Source organism: Rattus norvegicus, chromosome 3, assembly GCF_036323735.1.
Source record: "Rattus norvegicus strain BN/NHsdMcwi chromosome 3, GRCr8, whole genome shotgun sequence".
Classification (NCBI taxonomy): Eukaryota; Metazoa; Chordata; class Mammalia; order Rodentia; family Muridae; genus Rattus; species Rattus norvegicus.
Genome location: NC_086021.1, coordinates 28,799,673 through 28,826,822, shown reverse-complemented (window position 1 = coordinate 28,826,822; position 27,150 = coordinate 28,799,673). Strand labels below are relative to the sequence as shown.

The following is a 27,150-nucleotide window of genomic DNA, read 5'->3' as shown; positions in this document are numbered from 1 at the left end:
GGGGACCAGGGAGATGCTAGAAAGGGGCGGGACCTAGTGCTCGCTCTCTACGCATGCGGCGTCTACGTGTCCCTTTTGGTATCCCGTAGCCGCGCCGGCGCCAAGATGGCGGCGCTGACGGGTACCTGGCTGCTACGCCGAGGGCCGTGGAAGCCTGAGCGGAGCCATAGAAGCTGAGGCCCCAGAACCTCGCTCGAGGCTGCACCCGCCATCTGGCCCCGGCTTGTAGCCGCGCCTGCTCCAGCCTTGGGGGAAGCCTGGGCCGGCCGGACATGGTGCGAGGCGCGCTGCGCTGCCGCCGCCGCTGAGCTCGCAGGCCAGCCCAGCTCGCACGTCCAGCAGGAACATGTTCTCCGCGTTGAAGAAGCTGGTGGGGTCGGAGCAGGCCCCGGGCCGGGACAAGAACATCCCCGCCGGGCTGCAGTCCATGAACCAGGCACTGCAGAGGCGCTTCGCTAAGGGGGTCCAATACAACAGTGAGTGCGGGTCGCGCTGGCGGGGCCCGGGGCGTCCATTCAGCATACGAGGGTCTGGGAGAACCAGAGGGTAGGGGTGGACCCCGTCCCTGAGTTCTGAGTAGTGGTCGTTCCTTGAGAGCCATCACCTGACAGGAGACCTCCAGAGAAGAGCTGTGCATCTACAGTAGTGGAGCGGCGGTGGAGGACCCTGATTGGCGCGGGTACCCTGCGGAGAGAGACCATTACATAACCCGAGGGTGCGCGCGCGGGTCTGTGGCTGGTGGAAGGATGCGTGCCGCCTGCCTTCTCTCCGCTCCCCGCGCCTGCTCTCACTTGAGGCACCCGAAAGTGGGTCGGGTGTGGGCCTTCAGCCGTGTTTGTTTTTGTTTTTGTAAGGGGTATGTTTTTTAAAAATTCAAGAGGCCCTAACTCTCCGTCTCTGACCCCACAAGAAGAAAGCTCTGCCCTTCGTTATAAATTATGTATGTTGTGCAGCGAGAAGCACACCGTTCTCTTGACCTCTTTAGAGTTTTTCCATTTGCAGGTTCTTTTCTAGAACAGTCTAAAGATTCTTGGGCAGTTTCTTGGTCCGATATTGTTTACTTCTCAACTATTTCTATTCTGCCAGATTTTTGAAGTGTGCACACGTGCTGGCGCATACACACAGTTCACTTTAAGTGGTGTCTTACAGGGTCATTGATATTTGGGTGATAATGTGACATTATGAAACTTAGTAAGAGGACTTTGTACATATTTAGAAGCAAACAGTGTTTACAAAAGTCTGTATTTCTCTTGAGTCTATGGAAGAGAATATTGAGTCAAATATTCGGTGGTTTGTGTTCTTTGGGATCTATCTTTGCATTCTTTATTTAGTTTATATAGTATTATTTGCAACCTAATTCTGGAAATTAGGCCTGAATTGGAAGCTTCTTACTTTCTAAACTTGCTCCCCACACGCCCTGGTGGTCCTAAAGAGGAGGGAATCTAAGAGTCTTCCATATTTTCCAAGATGTCTTCCTTAGAGGAGCAAACCTGCAATATAATAAATACAAATTCAGGATTCTTGTAAGAGTTTCCAGGTTTTGAATTGTTTATTACAGAATCCTGTCTGGCTCGGGGAGGTGGGCATGACAGTCTTTTTTTCAATATGTCAAAAAGTAACTAAGGCAGGGCAGGTGGTACATGCCTTTAATTCCATCACTTGGGAGTCAGGGGCAGCTGGATCCTTTTTGGTATGCCCAGTGAGTTCCAGGACAGCGTGAGCTACATAGTGAGACCCTGTTTCAAAAAAGCAATGGAAAAAGAACAAACTCAAAGAGAGCCAGAATTTTAACAACCAAAGATCACTGGGAGTTGTCTGAATTTCAGAAGCAAAAAGAGGGAACTGTGCAACCCGAGTAAAGAGGTCATGCGAAGGAGCAGCCCTGAACTGATGACCCCGCTCCTGCACAGGCTAGAATGCTGCTGTGCCCACAGCCAGTGTGTGATTGACAGCGTGCTGAGCAGAGGGTCTTGCAGAAATAAATCCTAAAGGGTGTTCTATAGAAAAAAGTAGCCGAAGCTGAAAGGATAGGAGTGGGATTTAAACAACAAAAGTAAGCAAAGGAGTGGGTGGGTCCATATGTAGTAAGCCCTGGATAAGCAGTGGTTGTTAGCCACTGGTGATAATGATTTTTATAGGCTGTTGGGTATTTGTTTTTGTTTTTTAACAATACTGAAGTAGGTGGAGCCAGCCCTTAGTCCAGAATGGAGCTGCTAAGACATTGAGACTGGGGGCGGGGGCGTCTGAGACACAATCTCACTATGTATCTCTGGCTCTGGAACTCACTTTGTAGACCAGGAGGTTGGCCTTGAACTCACAGAAACCCGCCTGCCAAGTGCATCACCACAGCTGGGATACATTTAGAAGTTTTTTGACTTCATATCACAATAAGTGTGAATGTTAAAATGTACAACTCTTCCAACTATGCCAGGCAAAATGTGGGAAAGTTTGCCCAACTTAATAAAAGGCAAAGATGGCTAGGAAGAACCTATTAATAGTAACTCTAAATGCCATTTTTAACCATTTAATTTTTTGATACATGTGTGACGGAGGACAGCTCTTTAGTTTTCTCCTATTATATGGCTCCTAGGCATTAAACTGCGGTTGCTGGGCTTCATGGTGAGAACCTGTACCTGCTGAGCCATCTCGTTGGTCCATCTCACTTGTTTGTTTATTTGTTTGTTTGTTTGTTTTTCTCTTATTGGAAATTGAACCTAGGTTCTTGTTAAACACGTGCACTACTGCTCAGCTACATCCCCAGCTCCTAAAAATTATTAAATTAAGCGGTAAGAATAATTCCATCTCTATTAGCAGACACAATGCAATCAAGAAATTTGAAAAGAAATCCCTCTAATTGGGCCCTATGGCTTTTTAAGGGGTACGTCTATAATATACAAGAAAAGGGTGGGAGTAAAACAATGGGAAAGGATAGTGGATAAGTCTGGGCATAAGAAGACTGCTGAACTATGGCCTGCTCCCCTGTAGCTGTAGTAATGTCCTGTGGCACACACTTCGAGGTGAAGGAGTGGGTTTGGGGTAAGGACAATACAGACCCATTCGGAAACAGGTTACCTGTACATGACTTCCTCTGTCCCTCTCAACCAAAGGACAGCCATAAAAGTTGAGAGTCCCAGCAAACCCCTGAGAATGGTAACAGGACCACATTCTGTGACAGTGAGTGACAATGGGGAGACTCTGTATTCTGTGACAGTGAGTGACAATGGGGAGACTGTATTCTGTGACAGTGACAATGGGGAGACTCTGTATTCTGTGACAGTGACAATGGGGAGACTCTATTCTGTGACAGTGAGTGACAATGGGGAAACAGTGTATTCTGTGACAGTGAGTGACAATGGGGAGACTCTGTATTCTGTGACAGTGAGTGACAATGGGGAGACTGTATTCTGTGACAGTGACAATGGGGAGACTATTCTGTGACAGTGAGTGACAATGGGGAAACAGTGTATTCTGTGACAGTGAGTGACAATGGGGAGACTCTGTATTCTGTGACAGTGAGTGACAATGTGGAAACAGTGTATTCTGTGACAGTGAGTGACAATGGGGAGACTCTATTCTGTGACAGTGACAGTGGGGAGACTCTGCATTCCGGTTTGGTTTTATTCTGAAATAGTGCCCACTGTTCTGCTCAAACTGTTAAACTTGTATGCCAAACTGACCTTTTATCAATATTCTGAGTAGCTGAGACTACAGGCATCTACTTCAGCTATCTTTTTGAAGCTTAAAAGCAGTTCTTTATTAGTTCTCCATTGCTATGGGATGATCAATGTGTAAAAAGTAAAAGTTTAGCAGTCAGGCAGCAGAGGCAGGATTTGTTAGGACTTTGGTTGGAGGTGGGAGAAATTAAAGATCCAGATGGCAACAGTTTCCAAGAAGTTTATGATACAGTGAAAAAATTACCTGAAAATTAGAAAGCTCTCTCTGCAGATAGTGATCCCAGCACTCAAGACGCAGAGACAGGCAGATCTCTGAGGCCAGTGCGGTCTACTGAGCAAGTTCCAGAACAGCCAGAGTTACACAAGGAAACCTTATCTAGAAAAATAAATAAATAAAAAAGAAAGTACTTAGAACTCATGGGTCACAAGAGACCCATATTCTTATAAGTTGTTGAGGTAAGAGTATAATTTGGAAGTCTAAAATAATTAATTTTGGGAAAGTAGAAGGGAGGAAATACATGAAAAGACAAGAGCAGATATTTTTTTTCCTTGCAGGCATTCTTTTTTTTTTTTCTTTATCTTTATTAACTTGAGTATTTCTTATTTACATTTCATTTGTTATTCCCCTTCCCGGTTTCCGGGCCAACATCCCTCTAACCCCTCCCCCTCCCCTTCTTTATGGGCTTCCCCTCCCCATCCTCCCCCCATTACCACCCTCCCCCCAACAATCAGGTTCACTGGGGGTTCAGTCTTAGCAGGACCCAGGGCTTCCCCTTCCACTGGTGCTCTTACTAGGCTATGCATTGCTACCTATGAGGTTGGAGCCCAGGGTCAGTCCATGTATAGTCTTTGGATAGTGGCTTAATCCCTGGAAGCTCTGGTTGTTTGGCATTGTTGTTCATATGGGGTCTCGAGCCCCTTCAAGCTTTTCCAGTCCTTTCTCTGATTCCTTCAACGGGGGTCCCATTCTCAGTTCAGTGGTTTGCTGCTGGCATTCGCCTCTGTAGTTGCTGTATTCTGGCTGTGTCTCTCAGGAGAGATCTACATCTGGTTTCTGTCGGCCTGCACTTCTTTGCTTCATCCATCTTGTCTAATTGGGTGGTTGTATATGTATGGGCCACATGTGGGGCAGGCTCTGAATGGGTGATCCTTCTGCCTCTCTTCTCAACTTTGCCTCCCTATTCCCTGCCAAGGGTATTCTTGTTCCCCTTTTAAAGAAGGAGTGAAGCATTTGCATTTTGATCATCCGTCTTGCGTTTCATGTGTCAAGAGCAGATTTTTAAAAGAACTGGGTGAGGCATTCAACAGAACATATTGAGAGGACCATATGATGACTAATAGATAAATCTTGGAATGTTAATTTAAAAGACAAACAACCAGGTACGGTAGCACATGCCTTTAGTCCCAGCACCTAAGAGGCAGAGGTCTCCAGGCCAATCAAGGCTTATAGAGAGGCTGTCTTAAAAGAAAGGGGTGAGGTGTGCAGAGATATCTCAGAGGTTAAGAGGGCTGAACGTTTTTCCATAGGACCCAGGTTCAGTTCCCAGGACCTACATGGCAGCTCACAATTGTCTATATATAACTCCAGTTCTCTCGGGGATCTGATGCCTTCAGGATCCTGAATGTACTTGGGGTACAGGGCACATGAACTCACACAACCATACATATATATGCATAAAAATAAAAGATATTAAAAAGCAAACCATAAAGACTTTGTCTCTAGGGCTGTAGAGATGCTCAGTAGTTAGGAATGCTTGCTGCTTTTCAACGGGGCCTGAAAGTGTACTGGAGCTTCCAGTGGCAGCAGGTGGGCAGAGCTCCGAGAGCTTATATTTTATAGCCCAATCGCAGTGACATACTCCTAATCTTCCTAAGCAGTCAACTAAGCCAGCTGTTTGACCATGTGAGTGCACTTATGGGGGCCATTCTCATTCAGACTGTAGCAGCAAGATGGGGCCAAGCACAGCCCGGAATCCAGCTGAGCCAAGGTGGCCATTGGCTTCTGGTACAGTAGAAGGGTTTGGAAATGGGGGGAGGCTTGGCTGCAGGCAGAGCAGACAGCTTAGGAGAAGGAAGCAGGTGGGTAAGGAAACCCACAAGCATCCCCTTGCTCCTGCCTCTGAAGCTCCCATATCTTCTTTAGACCCTTTTCTAACTGGTTCCTGGAAGTCTTGAGGGTGTTTTCGGTGGCATTATCAGCCTCTGCCTCTCCCATAGTGCTGCCCAGGAAGCACTAGGCTGACACCCATGCCTTCCCTCCCATCTGATCATGCTCAGTCACTCATGGCCCTCATCTCACCCAACAGAGCTGTCAGCCTGTCCTCAGCTTTGCCTTTGTTCCTCCTGGTGACACTGTCAGCTCCAAAACTGCTCCTTATCACATTTCCGAAACACCTAGTGGTGAGCCTCTCTAAAAGGTCTCTTGCCTAAGAACAATACTCCATCCCATTCACCCCATTCCTGAGAATATGCCTGTCCCTGCCCAAAGCCAGGAGAGCCTGCTGAGTTCAGGCCTGGTACTCATGGATGAGTGAAATAGGACACAGACGTATAGAACTGCATCACAAGCATGATGACTGTGAGAAGGGTTAGCAGGAAGCCATGTCCTAGGCACAGTCCTGGTCCTGTGCATTGTCAGCCCAAGTCTGCAGCCCAGCTCCGATCCTGGACCCCTGGCAATTCCTCGGAGTGTATGACCTCAGGAGAGCCAGGCCCAGACACAGTGCTCCAGTGCTGCTTCCTCTACCAGCCTGGCTTCTGTTCCGGTGCTACATTTATGGCCACTGCCAGGTCTACCGAGCCAGAATTGACCTGTGGGAGCTGCTGGTATCCTCACCCATCCCTCCCCTGCATTCCAGTCCCCTGCGCAAATAGGGATTCACCTGGAGATAGAACAGGGTGGTACTTTACAGTCTTTAAAGGGTGACTGATTGATCTTCCTTTCTCTTTTCCGTGCTCATCCTTGCCCCAGTGAAGATTGTGATCCGGGGTGACAGGAACACGGGCAAGACAGCTCTGTGGCATCGACTGCAGGGCAAGAAGTTTGTGGAAGAATACATCCCCACACAGGAGATCCAGGTCACCAGCATCCACTGGAACTACAAAAGTGAGTTCAAGGCCTATAATAGTTAACTGTTTTCCCCCTATACAGTATAGTATCATCCTGCCTTCCAGGTTCCTAGAAAGTCCTTTTTTTTTTTTTTTTTTTTTTGTTCTTTTTTTCGGAGCTGGGGACCGAACCCAGGGCCTTGCGCTTCCTAGGCAAGCGCTAGAAAGTCCTTTTGAATATGAGAAAATACTACCCATGTGGGAGACCCCACTAATTAATGTTGCATGTGACTCACCCCATTTGGGTTTTGAATCTGTGACATTTCTTCTCTGTGGTGCCTCAGGCCCAGGATACTCAGGGTTACAAGTAAGGAAGCAAGGACACACTTTCAAAGACTAGAATTCCCTGGACACCTCTAGGAGCAGATCCACCCGTACACATCAACAGCACACATGGCTGCTTTGCCTCAGGAATGCATGCTATGAACCATGGTAATGCTTGCCCCTAGAGAACAATGGCTATTTCAACCCTTGCCAGAATTCCCCTTCTGTGTTCTGGGGTCTCCACCATCCTTACAGCCCCATTAGCCCTTAGGACATCCCAGAATGGAGAATTGCTACTGAGGAGGGGTTGAAGAGCTAACAGGAACTTGGAAAATGATTCCTTTCTGATGCAACTTAGATCTAACAGCATCAGAGAAAGCCTTAGGAGACTGTGGGCCAGGTAGGCTGAAGGCTGTGATGTGGGTGTCAGGGTTACAGCTCACCTAAGCCTGCTTGGGTGACCCATCCCAGCTCTGGCCTCTGTAACTGACTTTGCATTTTACATTCTGCTCAGCTCTTACTGAAAACTGGCCAGTCAGGTAAAGAAGTAGGCTTGGGGAGATGTGACCTAGACAGCCATTTTGGTTTTTATCTGTCCAGGGTGTGAGCGTCCACTAGGGTACCTGAAGGGCCCAGGGACCCACAGGCTACTACTGAGTATAGGTTGTTCTATGATGACCTTGTCTGTGGGCCGGTAGATGCAGCTCATGCCAGGCCCTGGAGTAGCCTCCCTGCAAACCCTATAGCATGCATTGCAGAGGCCCCAAGCAGCTAGTGACACCAGAACGCCCCTGACCCCATTTGAGAGCCCAGAAGGGGCTGTGATACTGGGCACTAATTTGAGAGGTTTTTTGTTGTTCTTGTTGTTGTTTCAGCCACTGATGATGTAGTGAAAGTTGAAGTCTGGGATGTAGTTGACAAAGGTAAGGTACATTATCTCCTTAATGCATGGTAGACTCTAAGGCCCCTCCCCTCCACACCCCTCTTTGCATGTACTGTGCCCATCCATTGCCCCAGGTCTGGTTGTTTTCCTTGGGTCCCATGTCCTGCTTAGCCCTGTCACAGAATCACTTGTGACTCGAGGCATGTCACAAGCACCAGCTTTATCACCTGAAGAATATAGAAAGTTTAGATTCCTGCCAACTGTTAATGTCTGGGTTACATCAGAGTCCCTGTCTGATCCCTTCCCTACCTGCTCTACATTCTGGGTCCTAATCACTTCTATCCCATGTCCGGTAGGCAGAGTAAATGTTCACCCGTGAACCTATCACACACACGTGGCTCTTTTGAGCATTTTGGGAGGGATGGGTATGCTTAAAACTCCGACCTTATAAGCTGTTCCCAAAACCCGCCTGTGTGTTTGCCTGTGTCAGCCCTGTACCCATAGTCACACAGCCCTAGACTCCCAGTGACTTGGCAGCCCTATTCTGAAAGACACAGAAGGGTACCTCTGTCAAATATTCTTTTACTAGGTGATGGCTTGATGTCTGTTGTTTGAAACTGATCGGTGGTCTCTCTAATGAGAACTTGCTTTCACAGGCAGATGCCCACAAGGCTGTTGTCTGATTTGGGTCCAGTTTATAGCTACCTGTTTGGCCCTCTGGCATTGGAGGCAGCCCTAATTATTGAGATAGACAGTGTAAGTACAGTGCACCAGCACAGTGAAAACATGCGGGGCTGCACCACGTGTAAGTGCAGCAGCACAGTAGATTGATGTGGGGCTGCACCACGAGTCCAGAAGACTGGAAGGCAGGGGCAAAGTCAAATGGAGAGAACACATCTTGGGGCAGTACCTTGGTGGGCCCAAGACATCATTCAAACCAATTTCCCACAAACACTTTTAACTGGATTTAGAGAGAAGGCAAGCTGGAGTTGCTTTTGTTACTTCAGCCCATCTCTGTCATTCATGTTTTGTAGGTCAGCAGCCTATATAGAGAGCATTTCTTACAGAATGGGTCACCAAGTCAAAGTACCTAGATAGACCCAGCCACACAGAGACCTCTCCTCATCTAAACCTGCAAAGGGCAACAACAACTCCTCAGAGTACCTTAATGACAGGACCTCTCTCTTTTTTTTCCAGAGTTGGGGACCGAACCCAGGGCCTTGCGTTTGCTAGGCAAGCGCTCTACCACTGAGCTAAATCCCCAACCCCGATCTCATTCTCCTTATGTTAGGTCTTAAGTCCCTCTTTGATCCTGGGGTGAGAGCTCATAGTCCTCCCTGGTATGGGCATTGTGTGTGTGCATGCAGACCTCTGACCAAACAGGCACACCATCACCTATTTACCAGCGTAATAAACATGACCATATAGACATCACTGGCCTCATCAGCATGGTTGTGCTGCATGACCTCCAGGTCCAGAACTTTGCGGGAAGATGTGTCTTCAGGGCTCTTATTTTTTTGGCTCAGGGTGTGCTTTCTCCTCCTTCCTCAGCCAAGTTCCTTTTGAGTATGGTTTTGGGCCAAGTATTGAAGAACAGTTGAAGCCAGTTTTTTCTCTGATTCCAGCAGTAATACAGCCTAGTTGGACCCTATCCATTGAGCCTCCCTGATGATCCTGATGTGTCTGTATACCTCTGAGTGTTTGTGTATGCATCTTTGGAGCGTTGATACATGACCTGAAGTCCATCACTGTACACACTGAGGGCAAGAGTCAAATCCTCTGAGGCCATCAAATAACTTAGGCCAGCTGTTCCCCACAAGCCATGACCCCATCAAGTCAAGATGTGGAGCTGCTGCTCCATAGAGGGACCACCCTTTGGAACCTCACTGCCTTCCTAAGCTCTTGCTTCAGCTCTGGTCTGCACATCTGCAATCTGGTGCAGTGGGATTCACTGTCCTATAGAAAGGGTTTTGAAGAGTGGGGTCAGAACTTGGGGCTGGATATCAGATGGGACCATAATGCAGTAGCCTCAGTCTCTCACTCAGGGCCCTTCAGAGTAGCATTTTACACCCTTAGATGGCCCGGGAACAGTGCAGCAGAGTGACACCTCCACTGCCCAGGAGCCATGGAGGACTTCGCTTCCTGCTATGCTAGACTCACACAACTTCTGCCACACCACCCAGATCTCTGCTCAGGTCCTTGCTCAGCTGCAGTCAGGCCGGATCCCAGCACAGAGTTCCTAACTCAGGGAGTGCCTGCATGGTCATGGCTGCTGTTGCCTCTTCATTGTAGAGGGTTGGGGAGAAAGGACCTTCTGCCTCTCCTCCCTCCCCATCCCCATGATCCAGTGTCTGAGTAGTGTCCACAGCAAGCAAAGGACCTTCAGATGTGAGAGAAGTTAAAGCAACTAAGGGCTCAAGGGCATTGGTAAGTTCTCCAGAGGACTAGCCAGGTAGTTGAGCTTAGCAAGCATAAGCTTTGTGGAGGCAGTATGCTCTAGTCGTTGTTCAGAAGCTTTAAAAGGGAAAGTTGAAAGGAAGTAGCCTGGCAAGTCTTTCCCAGGCCTCCCAGCTACTGTTCAACACTTTTCTATTCCACCCCAAGAATAGTTCCCCCAAACACTTTACAACAACTTATAGGAAGACGCTGGTGGGCTAGAGGCTCACACCCTAAATGCCCCACTTGCCATTCAGCCTCTGAGGGTCAGGCTGAATCAATTGCACTAAGGACAGAGGCTGACTCCCCAGGCTGACCTGAGTGTCACAGGCAGTGTCAGGCTGGACTAGCCTCTTCTTTTCTTCCCAGTGTGCCATTGACTTAGTGATACAGGAGAACTGTTTGAGTAACTCAGATTTGGGGTCTCTTTCTCAGCTTTGACCATAACAACCCTTTATCTCAGGCTGTCTCTTAGCCTCCATGAGAATGAGAGCCAGGCTGTCATGAGGAGGGATCCCTTTGCTCAAGGCAGACCTGGATAGGGAGTCTTTCCTGGCCTGTCTGCTCAGACGCTGAGCACTGACTTCCTATCTAGCTCTACCAGCCTAGGCAGTTCACACAGTTCTGTATCTCTCCAAGATGAGCGAGGGGCATCTGGACCTACCAGGAGGTTCTTTTAGATTCAGAGGCTGAGTACAGTGCAGTCCCATGTGGCATTAAGGCATTGTGGCAGGGAGGAGGAGGTCTAAGGAAGGATACTCCCCACGTATGCAAATCCTGGGCCCAACAATTTCATTCCTAATTTTTTGTCTGTCTTTTAATAAGGAAAATGTAAAAAACGGGGTGACTGCTTGAAGACGGAGAATGACCCCCAGGAGGTGAGCCACACTGTCAGGTGGGTCTGTGCCAGTGTCTTGAGCAAGGCGCCTGTGGCCACTCCCTGGGCCTCCTGCCCTTCCTGAGATCCTGAACAATCTCATGCTATAGATGCAGTGTCACTGACTGTCCTTAAGAACTTCTGAGATTCTCTCCTGCCTGGGCTGTTTTAGGGTTCCTGCCTACTTAGGGTGCCTGCCCCATATGCGTGGTGTGTGTTCTGCTTCACTCCACAGACATCACAGTGAACTGTTGTGTGAATGGCCTCTTAGGGACCATATTTTACATCTCTGTTACGGTGGCTTTGTTCTTTAAAGTGCTGGCATATTTTGGAGATGTGGCCGTAACACCACAGGTGAGACCAGGTGATCTCTGCTTGCTCCCTGGAAGCTGTGACACAGTGGGCACATTTGTGTGGTCCTTCCTTCCAGTTGTTTTAGAGAACCCTGCCCTATCTTCTCCTTCTTCAAGGCTGGAAGTTTAAGTGATACATAACCCCTTCCTGGTACTGTCCCATGTGCTGTGTGTTTGGGACTTATCTTGATTGCTTGGGTTTTTGTTTTGCATAACTTTCTGTTTGTTTGGGTTTTTGTTTGTTTTTTTGTAAATTTATTGACAGTTTCATACACATGTATAATATATTCTGTTTACTCTTTACCTCTTTTCTGTCTCCTTCCTACCCTGTCATCTGTTCCCTCTTCCTACAAGTCTCCTGTCCTCTGTGTGTGTGTGTGTGTGTGTGTATGTGTCTGTGTCAGAGACAGGGGACCCAAGTGATTTTAAACTAGGACCTTCTGTCTGACCACATGTTTGGAATTATCCATCGGCATTTGTTATGCTCACTGTTGGGTACAGGGTTAGGACCCCAGGAGACCTAGCCTCCCAAACCTGTGATTGGCTGTTGGCAGATGCAGGCCACCACACTTTCTTTCTGCTCTGTATTCAGCCATGTTCCCTGAGTCTAGTTTAGAGCTATGCACTAAATGTCCATTTATTCCTAACACCTCAAGCAACCAAAAAGAAAAGACTTTTTTGATTAAGTATGAAAGTAGCATTTCTGTACAAACAAAAACATAATGTGAAATGCAGTTTGGCTGAGGAACAGCTGTGACCCACTCACCACGTCCACTGCCTGGGACTGCCCAGCCATGGCGCTTGCCCAGGGTTATAGCACCGAATGTTGTGTTTGCTCTCCCGCTGGAGACCATCTCAAGGGGTAGCTGACAGCTCCAGCACTGGCTTCTGGGAGTCCTAAGGCAGGCCTCCCTGTAGAGATGGAACTCGCTGCTCCAGCTCCCACAGCTAACCTTGTGTGCACCACAAGTGTTTCCTCATTTTTTTTTTTCTTAACATGAAGTAACTTTTAGATTAGAAAAGCCCCACTCTGCGTTTTTCAGGTGTTTGAAGGTCCACAAGTGTGGGATTGGCCAGGGACACAGTCTTAGCCTTTCTTCCTTCTGTTTCTAGGCAGAATCTGAAATGGCCCTGGATGCTGAGTTCCTGGATGTGTACAAGAACTGTAATGGAGTGGTCATGATGTTTGATATCACTAAGCAATGGTAAGAGGGGCAGGTGACCGGCAGAGGCCGCATGCCTTCATGTACTCTGCAATTCCTCTTAGTGTGAAGCTTCCTGCTATGCCAGGTGTGAGTAGAACCCCCTGACCTAGGGGACTGAGGCATCGATATCACAGGATGGGCAGAGTTTAGGCAGGAGCTGGCTCAGGTTTATAGCCAACAGTGGTAAGGATTAGGTGTCACTTTCTACAACCTTGCTGTCCTGAAAACACCATATAAAATTTGTCAGAATCAAGTGGCCTGTAGTATTGGAGGGGCTCCCAGAATCAGCCATACACACATACACACTCAGTAACTCACCAAGAAGGCACAGTTAAGATTTGTGACAACAAAGGTCAAAGAACAAAGTGAGAATGGGCCCGGCAGTACAGTGAGCAGGTGCAAGCTTCCTAAGATCCACCATACTGCACTGAGGGGACATTGTGAGAAACGTGCTCCAGAGACTGCATTGCATACCACTGGAAAACGGGAAACTTCTCTAACTGACAGGAGGAAACCCAAGGGCCCCAGAGGCTCGCTTGCTCTGTACCCTGAAAAACAGTCTCTTAACACTGTAGCAGCCAAACGTGGTGCACACATATAAGCCCAACACTTGGGAGACAGAGACAGGTGGATCTCTGTGAGTTCAAAGCCAGTCTGGTCTACATAGACAGTTCTAGGCCAGCCATGGCTACATAGTGAGAAAACCTTAAAGAAAACCTGCCTTAAAGAAAACCGACTACAGTATAAGAACAGAAGTCCTGACAGCAGCCCATGTAGACGCAGCCCTGGGTTCACCTTGATTTTACTCTGCGTTTACAGTTCTATTAGTGTTAAGTGTGTAATCTGTGTTCAGGTTGGAAAGACAGAGAAAAGCATTCTGTCATGTCATGTCACTGCCGACGGCTGAGCAGGCCAGCTAGATTTTCATGCATCATATGCATACAATGGAAGCATATCTTCCTCGGTTTCACTCGTGCTATTTAAGAATAGTCACACACTTGGTTACACCAGCCTCCAGCATGTATACATGCTAAGCCTCAGAGTCAAGTTTGCACTGTGCATGTCACTGATTCTGGTTTGACGGTCTTGAACCCATAGATCCTTGGTAGCCACAGCCTACATCACATACTTTCTATAGCCTCTGCACCGTATTCACAGGCCCAGCTCCAACCTTCCCAACCTTCGGGATCTATATGCTTGCCTGACAAGCTGTCAGTTGTCACATGCAAGAATCCTTTGGGGGCTATAAGAGGCTCCAGTTTATAAGCTCCGGTTCAGCAGTACACGTTCCATAGACACACATGCAAAGCCGTACTTCTCATGCACAGATCAGAGTGCACTGCTCTTTTATACATGGACAGTGCGTTTTCCCATGTGAGTGAGGGCAGTCTGTTTGCCTATTATTTGGGACATGGCCTCCCCCATGTGACATTACGTTTGGACATGGAAGGCCTCTGTGCTTCATGAAGTGTTTCTTTGCAGTCTAACTTCACAGACCCTGTAGCTGTCAGGGGATATTATAGAGGGGCAGGTAGCACAGCAGGGACCTAAAAGCTTGGCTTAGCATCAAGACACAAGTTCTACAGAGTGGGTAGGAGGCTAAGCCAGCTCGGGAAGAATGTCCAGATGCATATGTGGGGACCATAAGGCTTCATAGGTCCTTGTCACAAAGCACCATTTGTCAGACCACAGGACCAGGGCCATTTCTTGGTGTTTGAGATCCCGAGTCACCAGCATGTTTGGCTCAGCTAGTCCTGGGAGTCAGCAGACACTGTTCAGAGTCTCGACACTGGTCATGGATGGAAACAGCTAGGTTCACACAGCTGCCGTTTCAGGCCAGCAGGCGCTCTTCAAGTGTTGGGTAGGATCAAAGGTGCAGGAGATGCTTCAGGTGTATACACCACGGACAGGAGAAGCTGCCACGGTTAAAATGTGCTGCATTCATAATTGCTTGGCTGGGAAGCTGGGTCAGACCCATTTCACTGGTTGTGGGAGGTGCTAGTGGGTTTTATAGAAACTAGGTCTCCGTGTAGCTTAGGCTAACCTGGAACTGACTATACAGGCTGAACTGGCCACAAACTCCTAATCCTCTTACCCTAGCTTTCTGAATACTGTGGTTATTGGTATGTACTGCCTTCCATGGGTTTTGGGAAAAGGGGGAGGGGAGCAGGGCATGAATACTGGAGATTGAACCTAGGACCTTGCATTTACTAAGCAAGTGCTCAACCACTGAACTATATCCCCAGTCCTGGTTGGGGCTTTACAAGCCATTTGAAGACATTGGGTGACTTTAAAGTAGAACTACGGGGCACCCCCACATTAAGTCAGTCTTGGAGAGACCTGTAGACTTTGTGAACAGCATGGTCTACACTGCAGAATAAGGAATGTCCTAGAGACAAAAACACATCACTAAGGACACTTCAGTGATGGTAACCAGGAGGCAAGACAGCAAGCAGAGAGAAGTGAATGAGCTGCAACCCCAGCACCTGTAATGCTACAAACAGGTGAGGCTCCAAGCCTTTCTTGGGGGTAGTGGGAGAGAGTCGTGTGATGGAGACCAGAGGACAGGCTGAGTCAGCTCTTTCACTCTATCATGTGGGCCCAGCGATCAAACTCAGGTCATCCAGCCCAGCGGCCAGCACTTCTACCCACTCAGTAAGCCACCCCACCAGCCCTTGAAGGTGATTCATAGGGACATAGAGAGGTGTCATACCAATTAAAGGCGAGAGAACAGGTACCTTGAGTTGGGCTCTCTGGGCCGAAGGTTGTAGCGTTTGTTCATCTCTGAACCCTGCCTGAGGTGACAAGTGCTCTGCAGAGTTAGACCGAAAAGGTAGTTACACACAGCTCTCTGAGGATCGCACAGCTAAGGCAAAACACTCCCTCCCTTTTCAAAGGACCTTCAATTACGTTCTCCGGGAGCTTCCCAAAGTGCCAACCCATGTGCCTGTGTGTGTGCTGGGCAACTACCGTGACATGGGTGAGCATCGAGTCATTCTGCCAGACGACGTGCGTGACTTCATTGAGCACCTGGACAGGTGGGTGCTACCACTTCTGCTCCTGTGATGCACTCTGGTGGTGTCGGGGAAGCTCGTAGACACTGGAGCAGTACAGTACAGGCCGTGTCTTAGCCTGTGTTGGAGATAGGATGACAGCACCTGGCCAGACAGGGTGAGGAGTTCAGGTCCCCGGGGGATGGTAATGCTGTAGAAGACCGGAAGACCTTATATGCCAGGACTGTGGGCCCCGCCTGGCTCTTGTCTGGCTCTTCAGACCACCCCAGGAAGTGTGCAGCAGAATGTCCTTAGGAACTGGCTGCCGGAAGGAGGCTGGGTAGGCAGGATGCCTTAGGCTTAGGTGTGGCCCTGGACAATGGGGCTGAGCTACACTGCCTGTCAAGTTCCTTTTTCTTTCTTTGAAAACAGACCTCCAGGTTCCTCCTATTTCCGCTATGCTGAGTCTTCCATGAAGAACAGCTTTGGCCTAAAGTATCTGCATAAGTTCTTCAACATCCCATTTTTGCAGCTACAGGTAAGTGTGTACCAGGTAGGGCAAACAAGTGAGAAGCCATCACTTCTGTGACTCTCACAAGAATTGCCCTTCTTCCTAAACCTGATACCACCCTTGGCAACCTTCTTGGGAACCGGCTAACACATGTATGTAGTGGGTGCTACCACATGTATGTAGTGGGCTGGAGGTGGCACAGGTAGCCTCGGAGCAGTTGGCCAAGAGTCAGGTAACATGTCCTGCTCTCTAAGGGCATTTGGAAGTCAGGACAGCATGGCGTCTCTGAAGCGCTGACTGAAGTGCACACCCCCTTTCCCAGATAAACAGATAGCTGTGGAGGAGGTCCCAGTCACACTGAGGTGTCTTTCAACAAGAGGCAGGTTCCAGGATATGCAGCTTCTGTGACTACATTCAAATGCTGGGCTGGCTGTACTCTGTGAACCATGCCCTCTGCCATCTATCTCATGAAGAAAAGAAAACCTGTAGCCTTGCCAGAAGCATCTAGCCGTCCTGATGCAGTGGAGGCAAGTAGGGTGCCTGTCAGGGTAAAGAGCTGTGCCTACCCTGCTTTTCCCCTAGTGCTCCTGTGGAACCTTCTGGATGTACAGAAGTGGCCAAGGCTGTCCGTGGAGACACAAGCCTGTAATCCAGCATTCAGAAAGCTGAGTCAGGAAGATCACGTCAGGTTCAGTAAGAGGGAGACCCATCTAAAAAACTTAAAAGGGTAATTCCAGTACTTAGGAAATAGAAGCAAGAGGATCAGAGGTTCAGGGTCATCCTTTGCAATGTCACAGGTTCAGGACCAGCCTGGGTTCCCTCAAGAACAGAAAATGTTGCAGAGGTAGTAAAACATGACCATATCCCCACCCAGTCCCCATTATCTGCAGTTTGTTTCTACATTTGTCTAAACCAAGGAACCAGTATCGATATGTGTGTAAACTAAAGGCTCCATCTAGTCCAGTTTCTTCAGAATCCTGCCCTGCTAAGCTCTGGTCAGTGTCTCTGCTCTCGATGTGTGTTGTAGCTTCTCAGAGCTAGTAGAGCCACAGACTATGTAGACGGTGGAACAAGGCTCTCGATCCTAAGCGTAATAACAAGACCAGGGGCTGGAGAGATGGCTCAGTGGTTAAGAGCACTGACTGTTCTTCCAGAGGTCATGAGTTCAATTCCCAGCAACCTCATGGTGGCTCACAACCACCTGCAATGGGATCAGATGCCCTCTTCTGGTGTGTCTGAAGACAGTGACAGTGTATTCATATACAATAAATAAATAAAAAACAAAACAAAAAAAAGGACCAATCCCTGAGCCACATCCCTTTTGGAACAAACGGCTTGGTACAAGGTCTCTGGTGAACAAGAAAAGGCTAAACAGGCTTAGCTGTCTTTTTTTTTTTTTTTTTTTTTTTTTTTTTAAAGATTTATTTTATTTATATGAGTACACTGTAGCTATCTCCAAACACCTCAAGAACAGGGCATCAGATCTCATTATAGATGGTTGTGAGCCACCATGTGGTTGCTAACCTCTGGAAGAGCAGTCAGTGCTCTTAACCACTGAGCCATCTCTCCAGCCCCTTAGCTGTCTTTCTAGACCTGTAGCCTCCCCTGTATCTAGTAGCCTTTCATACTTTATGCAAGACATCCATCTCACTTAGAAAGGTAAAGCCTTCCTTTTCTTCATCTCTTCTTTTGAGGAACATGAGGTTCCTGCAGATGGGGGCTATGATAAGGAACCTCTACCAGAGGCCTTTCCTGTTGAGTCACCAAACTTTTTCTTGGGAGACATCACGCTGGTCTACTAAATCTAGGTAGGGATCCCATGACAGACGCAAGTATGATTACCGCCACAGTCTAACCTGGTGACCCAATGAGTTTCATTGGGGTTACTTACAGGAGCAGAGATGACTCAAAGATAACTGCATCACCAGAGCCCGCCCAGCATGGGTGACAGCTTACACAAGCTGAAAACCTGGAGTTCATTGCATAGCCTTCCCATGCAACTGGTCTGGTCTGGATCTTTTTTGCAGCCTTTCTCCTCTGAGAGTCAGCCTTTATTGCTAACTGGGACGGGGGGCCTAGTGAATCTGGTCAATTTCAGGGACTTCCTGAAGCTATATTCAGTTGTTTGCCTTCTTATTTAAAGAACTCTGCAGCGTGGATGTTTTAATCTAGGAGGAAACTGTTAACCAAACTCCTCACATTGCTCTATTCTATGAAAGCTTTACCACTGACTTAGACCAAGGGATGCAAAGTAGTGCCAGAATAGTCATTTGTGCTAAAAGCCTGAGCTGAGATCCAAACCAGTACAGCTTTCCTCCATGGTTCCTTGCAGGGAATGATGGCCACTGTCCGCTGTCAGGGTGCTGGGTACCTGGAAGTAACCATGAATTGAAACATTCCATCTTGGAGGGGCTGGCTGCTCTTCTAGAGAATGGCAGTTCAATACACAGCACCCACATGGTGGCTCACAACTGTCAATTGTCAAGGGATCTGAAATGCCCTTCTGGCTCTGTGAGCGAGCACCAGACATGTACATGGTACACAGACACAGCATGCAGACAAAACATTTTTTTATTAGATATATTTCTTTATTTACATTTCAAATGTTATTTCCTTTTCCAGTTTGCTGTTCATAAGTCCCCTATCTGCTCCGCCTCCCCGATACAGGTGCCCCTCCCATCCACCCCAGACAAAACATTTTAAAAGAAAAAAAACATTACTTTTTGGATTTGGGAATGTAACTGTTAGATTACTTGCCTACTATGCATGACCATGTGTGGCACAGGTCTATAATCGCAACACTGGGGAGGTGGAGGCAAGGAGGAAAAGAAATTCAACATCATCCTTAGCCATATAGCAAGTTCAAGGCTAGACAACCATGAGGCTGGAGAGATGATTCAATAGTACAGCCTGCCGCCCTTCCAGGGGGTCGGAGTTTAGTTCCCAGCATCCACATTAGGTAGCTCAGAAATGTGTATAGCTTCAAGAGAGCCAGTACACATTGTCATTTAAACATGCGGCTTCACTTAGACATATGTGGGCATGAAAATATCAGAACGTCTTGGGTATGGTGATGCACGCCTCTGATCCCAGCACTCAGGAGGCAGAAGTTAGTGGATCTCTGAGTTGGAGGCCAGCCAGGGCTACACAGAGAAAAGCACCTACAATTATTTAAATCACCAGTTACTGGTCAGTATTCAGGGTAAGATCTAAATAGACTATACAATGTATGTGATGTGGCCATCTGGGCTTTTCTTAGTGTAGCACATGTTCAGTTTTAAAGTAGAGCCCTCGTGAGTCTGAGGCATGCCTGCTTGTTAGTCCTGAGTGTCGACTGCATCATTCTTGTGTATTTCTTTGTACTTTTTTTTTTTCCGGAGTTGGGGACCAAACCCAGGGCCTTGCTCGCTAGGCAAGCGCTCTACCGCTGAGCTAAATCCCCAACCCCATTTTTTTTTTTTTTTTTTTTTTGTCTGTGTGTACTTTTCAAAGTATAAACAAACCCCAGGTCTCTTGGTCTGCAGTTAACTCCCACTTTTTTCATTTGGTTTGTTTGCTCTGTGCTGAAAGGACCCCAGTGTGAGCCTGGGACAAGCCAGGCAGTGCCTCTTGTCCACCAGGGCCTCTCTAGGAACACAGTCCTGTTCTGTGCTCCTTACACAGCCTAGAAGCCGCTGTATTTTAAGATTAAGTTTTAATGCAATAAGCCATGTTGACTGACAGCCATGGCAGCTGGATCAGCTTTGTTCATCAAACTAGAAATGCATGTTTTACCCAGTTAGTACCTGGTAGAGTTTCTCACCTAAAGTTGCCCCTGAAGCTCCACAGACACCGTAAGCACCTGTTTCCATGCTTCTGTGGCCTGATACGTATTGTAGCCAACAAAAGTGCTAGTGACCAAAGATTCGGAACAGCAGGCGGCACTTCCTGGTGTAGCTCCACGTGGCTTATATCCTCCAAGTCATGAAGCTGACCTTGCAGGCAGCCAGACCTCGGGTCTCTGACAGAGACAGGCTGTAGAATGGGGAAGAGGCATATTCAGCTATGTCCGCTTCCTCTGCAGAGGGAGACATTGCTGAGGCAGCTGGAGACAAACCAACTAGACATCGATGCAACACTAGAGGAGCTGTCCGTGCAGCAGGAGACCGAGGACCAGAACTACAGCATGTACGTGAGCCAGCGTCTATGCCATGTAGGCCCTGACTACATGGAGTGGGAAGGATGGGTCCTACACCCTGTTGCCTCATGTCCACAAATAGGAGCCGGGGCCAAGCTTTGGGCTGTACCTATGAGGCAGTGGAAAAAGCAGCATATACAGTCAGCTTGAGTGTCCTTCAGCCAAGACCTTGGTACTACTCAGTGTAGAACAGTATGGGACGCATCGGACTAACATGGCTCAGCAGCTCCTCTCAGCCTTCTAGGACGTGTCCATGCTGCCCAAAGCTCTTCCTGTTCATCTATTGGGGTTTAGTTATTAATATGAGCTAACTAGTAAAATATTTAGTCAGATCAACATTTGTCTAGAACAAGTAGATTAATATTTTGAACTGAGCTATGCTGACCTGAGGAACAGCCTCAATCTCCCTACATTTCCCTTTCAGTTCTTGTAGAAAGTAAGGGCACATGCTCCTGAAGGTGGGCTGTGTCAGCTCTGGCCCTCTCCACCACCAAGTACTTTGGAGCCTACAGAACCTACAAAGTGCTTAGACCTGTGGTATTGTTCCTATGTGTGGATCAGCACGTGCCTGGATGAGAGCCACTCCTCTTCTCAGGTTGCCATATCTGTCACCATGCACAAAGCTTAAGTGGAGGGTCAAGGACCTCAACATAAAACCAGATACATTGAATCTAATAGAAGAGAAAGTGGGAAAGAGCCTTGAACTCATTGGCACAGGGGAAATTTCCTAAACAGAACTCCAGTGGCTCATGCTCTGACCACCTCGCTAACCATAACCAGTCCCACTTCTTCATCCCTATTGGCCATGTGGGGACTGCCGAGTGCTACTGGCCTGCCCGGATCCCATAGGCATGAGTGGTCCTGAACCTCTGCTGAGCAACTCGGGTCCCCAGGCTGAAGAAGTGCCCGAGTAGAGGGAGAGCATGTCCTTGGGAGCAGCCATGCTAAAGAGACAAGATAGGCAAGGGAGTGGTCTGGGTACCAAAGGCTGGGACAGTGGACTGGCAGAGGACCATGTCCTCTGCCTAATAGTATCAATATAAAAGGCACACTGAGACCTGAAAGCCATGGAGAGAGGGCCAAGAAAAAACTGGTTCCTCACTCCCTGCCCTTTTACCCTCCCAGCTTCCTTGAAATGATGGAGGCTCGAAGTCGAGGCCATGCATCTCCTTTGGCAGCCAACGGGCAGAGCCCATCCTCAGGCTCCCAGTCGCCAGTCGTGCCTCCAAGTGCTGTATCCACAGGGAGTTCCAGCCCCAGCACACCCCAGCCTGCCCCTCAGCTGTCTCTAGGTGTCTCCTCCACCTGTCCCTCAGCACCATCTCCTGCACCCTCTTTGGAGGCCACGCCCTCCTCTGTACACCCTCCAGCCCCAGCTCCAGCCCAGCGCCGCAGTATCATCTCTCGGCTGTTTGGGACCTCACCAGCTGCAGAAGCGACCATTTCACCTCCAGGTAAGCCTGGGAGCAGCTCTTGTGTGTGAATTGGGGCCACCTTCTGACATTTTGAGCCTCCTATTCCTCACCTGAATGTCCCTGTGCCCCTGAAAAGCCACATGGACCAGCCACTCCTTAGCCTGGTTCTAAAATAGCCAAGTCCCAATCCTTCAGGCACAGTTTTGGGGCTTGCCTAGCATGGAGGACCAAATAAGAAGGAAGCAGCATTTCTCTGTAGAGCCAGCTCCAGCCCTAGAGGCTCCAGTGAGAGTCCAGAATGTTGAGGATTTTGTCCCTGAAGATGGCCTTGACCGAAGCTTCCTGGAAGACACAACCGTGCCTAAAGACAAGAAAGTTGGAGCCAAAGGGCCACAGCAGGATAGTGACAGGTAAGGGTAAAAAATTGATAACAGCTCAAGGACCAGCCAACAGAGCTTCCCCATCCCATTCATACCTGGACCTTAGAGACACCATTGGGGTTGTGGACACAGCTCTCTGCTGCTTGCAAGGTTGGCAGTCAGCTCTGAGGACGAAAGCTATGGCTGGAAGAAATGAGGGAAGGGCTTAGATCATCTCAAAGCCCACTCCGGCTGATCACTGCCAGCCGCCCTGGGAATACAGACAAACAGCTTACCCAGGAGTAGGACAGAGTTTATGACCACAGCAAACTACAGCTGAACATTGAGCTGAGTCTTCTAGGATAGCAGGAGCTTTGGCAGATGGCCTACCAGGGACATAGGCCTCTTGAGGCCCCAGTCTATGTTGAGGTATAGCAAAAGTCACCTGGTTCTCCAGACCTTGAGAAACAGGCCCTGGCCAGGTCTGACTTCCTGCAGCTAGCCCTTCTCACAACCCCCTCTCTAAACAACATCTGTCTATAGTTAAGCCTGCGTCTACTCCCTCTAACACATCAAATGTTGAAAGACTATTACTGTCTCCAGCATCACCATTCTGTATGGGACCAAGCTTCCCTTCCAGAAACAAACAAATTAGAGGCTTCTTTCTGGACTCCTCCCACTGATTCCCTCATTGGCCAGCAACAGGCAGTACCTTCCTCACTCTTTAGTCCACCTGTTCTCAGCAGAATGCCCAGAAGCTCTTGCCACTGGAATGTGGTACTACAGACAGGGCAGCTCTAGAGGCAGCGAGTCGGGTGGGTGATCAGCAACACACAGCCCCCTCAGAACTTCTGATGGCCAGTCCTTCTTTGCAGTGATGATGGAGAGGCCCTAGGAGGGAACCCAATGGTGGCAGGTTTCCAGGATGATGTGGACATAGAAGACCAACCACATGGCCAATCCCTGCTGCCCTCAGACCCCATTCCCAGTAAGAACATCAGTCTCTCAAGTGAGGAGGAAGCTGAAGGATTGGCTGGCCACCCCAGAGTGTCTCCTCAGCAGTGCTCAGAGCCTGAGACTAAATGGTATGGGCTGGGATTCCCAGAGTGTGGCCAGCTGAGGTGGTGGCAGCCCAGAGTGGCCTCAGAGCTCCTGACATTTCTTCTTATATGAAGGTCCTCCACCAAGGCCTCACATCCACAAAAGAAGGGAGCCCCCACTCGAGGCATAACACCGTGGTCAGATGGTCTTAGCACTGGCTTGGGGCCCGAACTCAGCAGTACCAAGCCACCCACTGATGGTTCTCAAAGACCCCAGGAAGGGAAGGACAAACAGGTGTCATCAGAGAGCGATCCTGAGGGTCCCATTGCTGCCCAGATGCTGTCATTTGTCATGGATGACCCTGACTTTGAAAGCGATGAGTCGGACACCCAGAAGAGAGTGGTAAGGAGAGGCTGCTGCGTGGGCAGCTCGGGCTCCATCCTTCGAGAGATGGAGGACAGTCAAGGTCTGTTTCCCAGAGGAGGGTCTGAGGAGATGCAGGAGAATGTTCTGGGCTCCAGTTCCCCACTGCACAGCCCTTTCTTATTTACTGTGTGTCTGAAGCCTGATGGAGAAAGTGAATGAGAGTTCATGGGAGGGGGCCCATTGTCTACATGAAGGCACTGCTGGTATTTCTGAATCTGGGTCAGCTTAGCCCCTCCCATCTGGCCCCATCCCTAGCCCCTGGAGTCCGAAGTGGACTTGCCAACCTCTCTTCCCAGATCCCATGTAGTGGTCAGGGGACAATAGGCCTACCAACTGCTCTCTTTCCAGGGCAGGTTCCCAGTAAGAGAAGACCTCTCTGATGTAACTGATGAGGATACTGGCCCTGCTCAGCCACCCCCACCCTCCAAGTTCCCAGTCCCTGCTTTCAGGCTGAAGAATGACTCAGATCTCTTTGGGCTGGGCCTGGAGGAGCTGGGACCCAAGGAAAGCAGTGAGGAAGGTAGGAGGGCCTGGGTTTGCCCCTCTCCTTGGAACCTGTTAGGACTTGGAGGCCTTGTCTGTGGTGCTCCTATGTTTAGAATTTACACTGCCTATGGTTTCTCTTTCGTCATAGTCATTAGCTGTGAGAGGTGAAACTGTCACACCAGCTGGCAAACATGCACCCAAATATGGTCCTGAATAGTCACCTAAGACTGTGACTGTCACACTCTATCCATGGTTCCCTATGGGTCCTCACCTCTCCAAATGTTCTGCCAACATTCCATGCTTTCAGGTGTCCCAAGCCTGTGGGGCAGAACGATTTTAGGAGAAAGGGAGAAAAAAACAAACAGACAGACAAACCCACAGGCTAATAAAGGTTACAACAGGGAAAATTCCTGGGAACCTCAGACCCAGGCTTCCTGGAGAAGTGCTTGGAGCTACAGCCCAGGGACTTGGGCCTACTCAGCCCCAGCAGACAGCTTAGCTTAGGACTGTTACTGTCAGGTTCTCAGCCCCAGAGGGAGGGGAAGAAATTACTCACAGGCTTGATCAAGACTCACCAGCACAAAAATACATAGCTTGCCTGTGGAACCAGGCCCCGTTGAGGATGGGGTCTCTGCAGAGGGCCCCTGCCTGCCTACAAAATGGTAGCAAGTAGGAACTCAGCTGTCTTTCTTGTGCAGATAAAGACAGCAAACTTCCCTCCAAGGAGAAGAAGAAAAAGAAGAAGAAAAGCAAAGAGGTACACACCCTGCCACCATTGACCTTCCAGTCAGCCCAGCTTCCACCCCTGGACGGTGGGCTAACCTTGTGGGGTGCCCACTGACTACAGTTCTGCTCTCTGACCTTCAGGAGGAAGAAAAGGCTACAAAAAAGAAAAGCAAACATAAGAAGAGCAAGGATAAGGAAGAGGGCAAGGAGGATGGGAAGAAGAGGAGGAAGCCCCCTCGGAGCAAAGAGCAAAAGGCTGCGGATGAGCTGGAAGCCTTCCTGGGGGGCGGGGCCCCTGGCAGCCGCCACCCTGCGGGTGGGGACTATGAGGAGCTCTAGACATACCCGGGCAGTTGACTGTCTGAGAAGAGGTGGGCTGCTGTCTATGCTCCCACATTCCCAGGACCACCCTGCCACCTACGACCCTCAGCCATTATGTCTGCCCCTCTGTGGTCTGGCCCACTCTACATTGATTTTTGTGCTGGAGACCTTGGTGGTAATCAGGCCCTTGGGTCCGGAGCTGCAGGTGCTGGGCCTCAACCCAGCAGAAGCCTGCTCTGCAGGGAGGGAGGGGACAGAATAAAGTTGCAGCTGGCTTGGTGGACCATCTGGCCCTCCCAGAAGCTGCAACCAGTCCCCAGTGTTTCTCAGGGATGTGCCTGGGGCCGAGAAGGGACCCACCAGGGTCTGTTTACAGAGGCAGGGTGTGGGGCTGCTTGGCTTCTTTAATGTCCACCACCCAGCCCCACTCCTGCTTGCCTTCCTGAGCTCTCCCAGAGCCACAGCATGGCTTGGGTTGTGGACCTTCTTCCCCATGGATCCAGAGTAGAACAGGGTCCTGCCCTGAGCACAGATGTGTTACTCGGGAGGGCACGACAGCATCTGCTACTGCAAAGTGACCCAGGCCCCGCACCGAGTAAGACTGGCAAGAGAAAACAATGTACCACCTCTCCTGTGGGAGAGGCACTAACAGGCTGCCACTGTGTGCCAGCTGCGCCTCTGCCTGTTGAGCGCCTGCGCAGGTGAGCCTAGAGGGCGCCTTCTTAGACACTCCGCCCATACCATAAAGCTCTCTGATTTTACTGTGGTGTGTGACTGTTTTTTGGGTCCCTAAGCTGCCTGAGATGAGACCAATGAGCCAGGTGCCATTAAGCCAAAGAACTGTTTTCAAGAATACCTGTTCCAAGAGCAGAGGGACATTCTACAATGCTGGCCCAAAAGGTGGTCTGAGGACTTAGTACCTAGCCATAACATGTCATCCAGAGAACCAAGGTGGCCATGGTTCAGGTTTACCGCCACGGGCTGATGCAAGACTACTGCAGGGAGACTATCTGGGAATCTCAGGCCCTGGTAAGGTAGTTGTGTCCCGCTCTGCTCTGCCTCCCTGCCTGCTGGGAGTCTGGGGGTGCCTGCAATTGAGAATTTCGCCCCCGCTGGCAGCTCTCCACTCTCGCCCACTGTGGACACGTTGCCATGAGAACCCTCCAGGGGCAGGCAGGCATTTATCACTGCTAGTGACGTTGGAGGCGGGGCGTGCTGCTGCGCCTACTGTGGGCCAAGGATGAAGAGTTCTTTGCTAGGACTTTCGGGGCGGGGGGAGGGGGTGGGGGGAGGTGCTCCCTTACTCTTATGCTAGGGAGCTGCTGTGTACGCAGGACAGCTGATAACTGAGCAGGCACTATGGGACAAACATTACTTTAGCTCCCAGATTTTTCACTCCTGATGTAGAAAAAGGATCTACAGGTAAATTACCCCATGACTGCCCAAAAAGCAGTATTACTGGGATCTTGCGATGTCTGATGATACCTAACTAGGCAGGTCTTACTCCTCAGTTCTGACATCTATGGCCCACCGCCTACCAAGCTAGGATACTGGAAGGCCCAGCGCCTCTGGCAAGGGACACGCAGGGCCAGAATGAGTGGTGGCTTACGAGTGGACCTCATGAAAACCTTCCCCAAAGGAAGCAGGCGGTGGCCACCCAGGCTATCTTGGACACTGGAAATTGCAGCTACACAGTACAGGCTGAGCAAGCCATCTGGCTCCCAGGTACCTGCTGAGATTTTTGGCGTCTTCGGAGCCAAAGAGGACAGTTCCTGAGGAGAGGCCAATGGGGCAGGGAACTGCTCATCTGCTCCCACCTGAGTCCAACCACAGACGTGTATTCTGGAAACTTCCCCAAACCTGGTTTCTCTGCAGCCAAGCCAAGGCTTCTGGCT

General features: G+C 49.4%; 1 protein-coding gene across 3 annotated transcripts; it reads left to right on the top strand.

Moving 5' to 3' along the window:
• The first annotated feature begins 100 nt into the window (after positions 1-100).
• Rabl6 (RAB, member RAS oncogene family-like 6) lies at positions 101-26,021 on the top strand. Of its 3 annotated transcripts, NM_001108573.1 has the most exons (15): positions 101-476; positions 6,646-6,780; positions 7,922-7,969; positions 11,191-11,243; positions 12,709-12,800; positions 15,698-15,838; positions 16,226-16,331; positions 20,368-20,471; positions 21,607-21,935; positions 22,156-22,306; positions 23,131-23,340; positions 23,431-23,698; positions 24,071-24,242; positions 24,907-24,965; positions 25,076-26,021. In NM_001108573.1, the coding sequence occupies exons 1-15, from the start codon at positions 347-349 to the stop codon at positions 25,271-25,273; spliced, it is 2,196 nt and encodes a 731-aa protein (NP_001102043.1). In that variant the 5' UTR covers positions 101-346; the 3' UTR covers positions 25,274-26,021. The 3 variants fall into 3 exon arrangements, with proteins under 3 accessions (NP_001102043.1, XP_038961279.1, XP_038961281.1); XM_039105351.2 differs by lacking the exons at positions 101-476; positions 6,646-6,780; positions 7,922-7,969 and adding an exon at positions 10,006-10,356 and having other exon boundaries at positions 25,076-26,016; XM_039105353.2 differs by lacking the exons at positions 101-476; positions 6,646-6,780; positions 7,922-7,969; ... (2 more) ...; positions 15,698-15,838; positions 16,226-16,331 and adding an exon at positions 16,669-16,831 and having other exon boundaries at positions 25,076-26,016.
• Positions 26,022-27,150: the final 1,129 nt, after the last annotated feature.